At 59.1% G+C, this 6,938-nt stretch overlaps 1 protein-coding gene across 1 annotated transcript in view; it reads left to right on the top strand.

The window, feature by feature from the left end:
- Nucleotides 1-1,427: 1,427 nt before the first annotated feature.
- DNMT3A (DNA (cytosine-5-)-methyltransferase 3 alpha) overlaps nt 1,428-6,938 on the top strand; it is a 23,660-nt gene continuing 18,149 nt past the window's right edge. The window contains exons 1-10 of the mRNA XM_014546669.1: nt 1,428-2,975; nt 3,058-3,273; nt 3,538-3,696; nt 4,068-4,175; nt 4,424-4,580; nt 4,893-5,042; nt 5,148-5,192; nt 5,900-5,979; nt 6,448-6,560; nt 6,665-6,848. Coding sequence (XP_014402155.1) covers nt 2,769-2,975; nt 3,058-3,273; nt 3,538-3,696; nt 4,068-4,175; nt 4,424-4,580; nt 4,893-5,042; nt 5,148-5,192; nt 5,900-5,979; nt 6,448-6,560; nt 6,665-6,848 — 1,419 coding nt within the window. The 5' untranslated portion in view covers nt 1,428-2,768. The remainder of the gene's footprint in view (nt 2,976-3,057; nt 3,274-3,537; nt 3,697-4,067; nt 4,176-4,423; nt 4,581-4,892; nt 5,043-5,147; nt 5,193-5,899; nt 5,980-6,447; nt 6,561-6,664; nt 6,849-6,938) is intronic.

Raw genomic sequence — 6,938 nt, forward strand, 5'->3', positions numbered from 1 at the left:
GGAGCAGGCCCTCGCCGGGGCGCGGGGAGCCGAGGTGTGGGCTGGGAGCCACGCTTTTGCGGAGCTGGCTGGCAGATGGGCTGTTGGCATTTCCTTGCTGACCCGTGTTCCTGGCTGGTGGACCAGGCTGCCCTCGGGCCCTGCCAACCTTGCAGCCTCGTGAGAGGGATCGTTTCCTCTCCTGCGTGTCCCTGGGAGCCACCGGGCAGGCTGCCAGGAAGCAGTGGTGCTGGGATGGAGGGAGCGGTGCAGCCTGGACACGGGGTGTGGGACCTCAGCGGGTGCCTGGGGGCCAGCCTGACTCAGGCCGGTGAGGCTCCCGGGACAGCCCAGGATCTGCTGCACCAGCAGGGCGTCCGCATGGGCGCCCAGACCTCTGACCTTTGGAACAGGAAGCAGCCTGGAGGGGGGTGGAAGTGGGACAGCTGCCGGAGGAGATAGATCTGGACCGGGAGGCCCTGCTCCACCAGAGTGGACTTACCAGTGGCTTTCCAGGCCGGACAAAACTCCAGGCAAAGTGGCTTCCTTGGGCCACATTGGTGGTGGTGGGGGGGGAGGGTGTACTATCTCCCTGATCAGGCCCAGTCTCTAGGCCACCCTGGAGGGGGGTGTTCTGATCTGAGGGTAGGAGCCTTTAGCCCAAATGCCAAGGTTCAGTTAACCCTTCTTTCTCCTATTGTTTGCCCCAGGGAGATGGGTTGGAGTGAACGGGAAACAGGCATTCCCTCACTACCTTGGGCAGACTCCTCTAATGAGGCCCCTCCCCCACCCAGCCACCGTCTCTGCCCCTTCTTCCCCTTTTCTCTTGCCTCCTGCTGCTAACCCACCCCTTCTTCCTTCCCCTGCCCCCGCTGGCGGTGTCACGATGGAGGCCCCCTTCCTCCTCCGCCGCCGCCTGCCAAAAACTGTTTTGGGCGCGTGTTCTCCTGCACCTAGTGGGTTGGGGGCGCTTGGTAGCCGTCAGCAGCAGCGTCTGACAAGCTGGGGGAAGTTGTGGGGGAAGAATAATGTTCAGGAACTGGCTGGGGGGTGGGGGTGGGGAAGAGAGACAAAGGGGCTGTGGGGGAGGACGAAGGGTGGTGTCAGGCACGACTCTACCCACTCTCCTGAGTCTAGACCTGGGGAGCCCAGCACCCGCCCACCCCTTGCTGCTTGCTGTGGAAGTGACTTCAGCTCCTTCCCTCAGAAGGCCCCTCTCCCTCCTGCCCTCTGCTACCTACACACCTTGTTCTGGTTGAGGGGCCCTGTCACCCGTGAGCAGGGTCTTTGGGTCATTCAGGGTAGCAGCCTGGTCTAGATCAGTCAACGTGACTGAAGTTGGAGGAGGCAGAGGGAAGGGAGCAGAACAGCTAGTCATGTTGCTCATCTGAAGGGGTCTGGTGCTGGGGTCGGCTGCCCCAGCTGCCGGTTCTAGAGGAGAATCCTCCTCCCGCCTAGCTAGCGTTGAGTGCCGATCTAGTCACACCTTGTGGGGGAGGTGGTGGTGGATAATTGAGAGTAGGAAGGAGAGGACAAAGTTCCGCCAGGTGCCAGGTGAGAACGGGGCTAGGGTGGTATGAGCAATTACTCTGCATTCTTCCACCTCATTCTCCCAGCTGTTTGTGGGCAAAGAATAAATGATCCCATTTTAGAATTTGTTGAGTCAGAGAAAGAACTAGGACTTCTATCATTAGTGTTTTAGGGATCGTTACAGGAAGCCGATTGGCCCAGAAACAAAGACTTGAGGATTGAATGAAATGAGTCGACGAGAGTAGACCATTGCGTTTAAGACCAAGGTTCTTAACCTGGAACCCTGGGATCTGGGGGTTCATTAACAGGCTTGGGCGCATCCCTGGAATTCTTGATAGTCAGAAAAGGTTAACAGAAACCCTTCCATTTAAATGCCTTTTTAGGTTGGAGCAACTCAGAAGAGAAGGGGCTGCTCCGAAGTCAGCTGTTCATGAGTTGCAAGGCTAAGAAAGAGATGTCAATGCTCTGACTTCCAGCTTAGAGCTCTTGTATTCCATGTTGCTTTCTGATGCTTTTTTCTTTTTCATCAGCTCTGGGGGAGAGCTTCATATTGAAAGGCAGATGGATGGGATTTTCTCTCTCCGAATCTGGTGTGGTGGAAAGGGGTACGGAGCCCTGAGTTTGAGGGCCGCGTGTTCTAGATTCAGTAGCTGGGGTGAGATGAGGTTGGCCGGCCCTCAGGGCTCTGTATCCAGGATCTCATGCTCCTCTGTAGGCTGCACCTTTAGGAGCAGGTGGTGAGAAGGAATGGGGCAGAGTCTGAAAGATGAAGTCTGAAATGATGAAAGGATGGAGGCTGTCCAACTAGGACAGTGGTTGGGTTTGGTAGGGTTTGTCGGTGGGATGGCAGAGAGGATGCCTGTGCTCAGTAAGTAAGTGTTGAAAGGATAAGTGTATTTATATATGGATCTGAAAGGCACACAGAAGGGAGGGGTGAGTCTGGTAACAGAATGCACAGTGGATTTAATCCTAAGAACTCCAGCCTGGAAGCAGGCGAGCTCGGACAGGGCTTTGCGTGGTGCTCCAGCAGGTGGGGAAGGAAGCATGGCACTGATTTTCTCATAGTAGACCCGACAACAGAACTGGAATCGTGGTCGGGGAGCCACACAGATTTCCTGGCTGCCCAGGGAAATTGTGGAGAAAAGGGTGAGAAATCCAGTTCTTGGCTGAGAAATATGACAGGAGAGGATGGAGCCTAAACGAAGGTGCACGTTTCAGATCTGAATAAAATTAACCTTTCCACGTCAGAGGGTGGGCGAATGATAATGGTGATAAACTGGGGAAGATCAGACCAGGAAGGAAGATTTCCTACGGGGCAGAGGAGAAGGCTGGAATGGAGCCAGATGATTGGAGTTTGCTTCTCAACTTCGGATCTCTCTGTTTTCCACGGCAGGCCAGTTGAGTTGATGAGGGAAGAACTCTCTCCAGCCCCTGACCTCCCACCACTGTCTCCAGCCCAGAAAGAGGTTGCGAGGAGCGCCCTAAGTATGAGGTGGCCTTGCTGATTCCTGGAGAGGCCAAGGTAACTTCTGTCCCTTGTTTCCCCAGGCTGAGAAGAAAGCCAAGGTGATTGCAGTAATGAACGCTGTGGAAGAAAACCAGGGGTCCGGCGAGTCTCAGAAGGTGGAGGAGGCCAGCCCTCCTGCAGTGCAGCAGCCCACTGACCCCGCGTCCCCCACTGTGGCCACCACCCCTGAGCCTGTGGGGGCTGACACGGGGGACAAGAACGCCACCAAAGCAGCCGATGACGAACCAGAGTACGAGGTGAGCGGCTGGCTTCTTCAGCTGCCTCGTCCAGCTCTGTCTTGGGTCCCTCCACTGCCAGCTCGCCCCATCCTGCTCTCCTCTCTCCACCTGATCCCAGGCCTCTTCGTCTCCCCAATTTGGCTCTGATTTGGTCCATTCAGATGGAGCTCCCTCCTGGCTGTCCTGACCCTCAGATGCCCAGGGCTGGGGTTGCCGTGGGGGGACGAGGGTGGCAGGGCCTCATGACTGCTGTATAATGACTTCTGCTCCTTGGGGATCCAGGACGGCCGGGGCTTTGGCATTGGGGAGCTGGTGTGGGGGAAACTGCGGGGCTTCTCCTGGTGGCCAGGCCGCATTGTGTCTTGGTGGATGACGGGCCGGAGTCGAGCAGCTGAAGGCACCCGCTGGGTCATGTGGTTCGGAGACGGCAAGTTCTCAGTGGTGAGTTATGGGGTCTCGGTCCCAAGGCCTACGGTTTTGGCGGGGCAGGGTCTGGAATTGGGTGGTAGAAGTGGGCTCTGCCTGCCCCCACTCTGTGTGTGTGGGAATGGAAGCCCAGGAGATGATGAGGTTGCACTGGTGCCTCACAGCTAGGATGCCTGCTGAGTCTCTGCCTCCTGGGAACCCTTTCCCCGGAAGCCCCTCCCACTTGCCTTCAGGTCCTCTGCATCATGCAGTTATTTATTGATGCATCCGGTCCTCTCAAGGACAGGGGCCGAGTCCTGATGCCTCCAACCCTTGCCTGTTGCCGGGCACGTGGTGGGGCTCGATGAGTGTGGGAGGAAAAACGAGGGCCGTGGCTGTCCCCCCAGGTGTGTGTGGAAAAGCTGATGCCGCTGAGCTCCTTCTGCAGCGCTTTCCACCAGGCCACCTACAACAAGCAGCCCATGTACCGCAAAGCCATCTACGAAGTGCTGCAGGTGAGCGCCCTTTGGGGATTCGGACCGCTAGTTGGCCTAGAAGCCGAGATGCAGATGTTAGGCCTGGGCAGAGGGTCCGCCTGCCAGGCCTGTGGACTCCCTTTTCCCCCCATCTTACTCGCTTCCTTTCTACACTCTTCAGGTGTTCTCCTCCAGTCCTCCCCCTCCTTGCACCTTCTCCCACCTTCGCTACTGGGAGTCTGCCCTCCAGCCTGTCCCTCCAACCCCCCATGCATGTTGCCCCCCAGGTGGCCAGCAGCCGAGCCGGGAAGCTGTTCCCAGCGTGCCATGACAGCGACGAGAGCGACACTGCCAAGGCCGTGGAGGTGCAGAACAAGCAGATGATCGAATGGGCCCTCGGAGGGTTCCAGCCCTCTGGCCCCAAGGGCCTGGAACCACCAGAAGGTCAGCACAGGGGCCCAGCCTAGCCTTCTGGACCCCTGCCAGCCAGGCCTGCGAAAGCCATGCTTTGGGAGGGCTGCGAAGGCCTCCATCGAGGGGCCATGGTCTCCCTCCCCTGGGGTCGGGTAGGGCGGTACTGCTCTGGGACTCAGAATAACGTGCTCCCCGTTGGCCTGCTGCCACCAGAGAGTTGAGAGCAAGGAACACGGCGGGGTCCAGGCTGCACCCCATTATGGGTGGAATGGGGGAGGAGAGGGAGCTGGGATTCCTTGTCAGCTGGGAACCGTGACCTCATTCCCTGCTTTTCCCATCCAGAGGAGAAGAACCCCTACAAAGAAGTTTACACAGACATGTGGGTTGAACCCGAGGCAGCTGCCTATGCGCCACCCCCACCAGCCAAAAAGCCCCGGAAGAGCACAACCGAGAAGCCCAAGGTCAAGGAGATTATCGACGAACGCACAAGAGGTAGTTAGCCTGGCTCTGGAGAGAGTGGCGTGGCGAGGCTGGCATTCAGAGGAGTGGGTGAGGCCCTCTTGCCTCCTCTGATGCTGGGCTTCCCTCCCTCCGCAGAGCGGCTGGTGTACGAGGTGCGGCAGAAGTGCCGGAACATCGAGGGTGAGTCCAATGCACTGGACACCGACTCCCTGGGACGGGCAGGTGGGCTGGCTGCTAGGGGGCTGCCTGGGGCAGAGGCATGGCTGCTGAGAAAGGCTGGACTGACGTGCGACATCAGTACTCAGTCACCGGGTCAGTCCTGCACGTGTCACCACCTCCAGCCTGCATCACACACACGTCTGTCTTCTGGTGCCAGAATCTGACTGACCTGTCAATGGTGTCGGCTGGTATTAGGATTTGGGACACTCCAGCGGGTCCCAGAGGGTAGCCCCTCTTGTATTCGATTGAATTTGCCTAAACCTGACCTTCTGGCCTTACACCTCTCATCACCTTCTCTCATCCAGCGGTCATTCGCATCCCACATCTGTCTCCCTTGGCCTAGTGATGGTGTGTCGGGCTCAGGGCCCTCAGGCCTGGGGAGGATGGGGCAGGGGCCCAGGACGTAAGGTCTGCCAAGGACCACCCCCATACCCAGGGCAGGGCCCCGTTCTCCTTGGCGGTTCCTGTCCCTGGATGATGCCACTCCTGGATGGTGGCATCGATGCTCTGAGAGAGAACAGGGCTTCAGAAACGGGGGCCCCAGTGCCTCCCTGTTGCCCGAGGCAGCTCCAGCACGCCCCCTTTTTGTAGCTTTTCCGGAGCTGGCTCTGGTCCGAGGCAAGAGGGGGCCCTGCAGTGCCGCTCACTCTGCTTTCTCTGCTTTCCAGACATTTGCATCTCTTGTGGGAGCCTCAACGTCACCCTGGAACACCCTCTCTTCATTGGAGGAATGTGCCAAAACTGCAAGGTAGGGCTGTTGGGGATGCCACCTCCTGACCCCTGGCCTGACTGTGACCCCAGCGTTAGCTGTGGAAGCAGAAAGTTCTGATAAAACAGATCTTTGGGCATCGAGGGTTTGACTTGCCATTATTTTTCCTCCTGAAAGTCTTCGCCTGTAACACCCATCCCAGTCCCCAGACGTGGACTCCACTCCCCAGTCACTAGTGAAGGGGGGAGGACAAGCCGACTGGCGGGTGGGTTGCTGCGCCCTCAGGGCCCAGGGGAAGAGCTAGGGGCAGAGGGTGCCGCTCCCTCCCCAGCCTTCTCCCAGGCCTCCTTGCTGCTGTCCACTGCTGGGGCCAGGACACCCGCTGGCCCCTTCCCTGATCTGTGGTTTAGGCCAGACCCTGGTGGGATGGGTGGCAGGGTCATGTCTCCGGGGCTGAGTCAGGATCCCCGGGGCTTGCGGAGGGTCTGACCGCCACCTGCCCTCCAGAACTGCTTCCTGGAGTGCGCGTACCAGTACGATGACGACGGCTACCAGTCCTACTGCACCATCTGCTGTGGGGGGCGCGAGGTGCTCATGTGCGGGAACAACAACTGCTGCAGGTGAGGCCCCACCTTGGGCTCCCACTGCCCACCGGCCCAGCCATGCTCCCTCCAGGACTGGCCTGGGGCCGGGAGTCCCGCTGCTACATTGGGCTTCCTTCCAGGTGCTTTTGCGTGGAGTGCGTGGATCTCTTGGTGGGGCCCGGCGCCGCCCAGGCAGCCATTAAGGAAGACCCTTGGAACTGCTACATGTGCGGGCACAAGGGCACCTACGGGCTGCTGCGGAGGCGGGACGACTGGCCCTCGCGGCTGCAGATGTTCTTCGCCAACAACCACGACCAGGAATTTGTGAGTGCCGGCCTGGGTCTGCTCTCGAACCCTCTGCACCCGCTCCTGCCTGCCGGAGCTGGAGGGCGGGCCAGCCGAAGCGATGGTGCT

Source organism: Myotis brandtii, unplaced genomic scaffold (assembly GCF_000412655.1).
Source record: "Myotis brandtii unplaced genomic scaffold, ASM41265v1 scaffold454, whole genome shotgun sequence".
Lineage (NCBI taxonomy): Eukaryota > Metazoa > Chordata > Mammalia > Chiroptera > Vespertilionidae > Myotis > Myotis brandtii.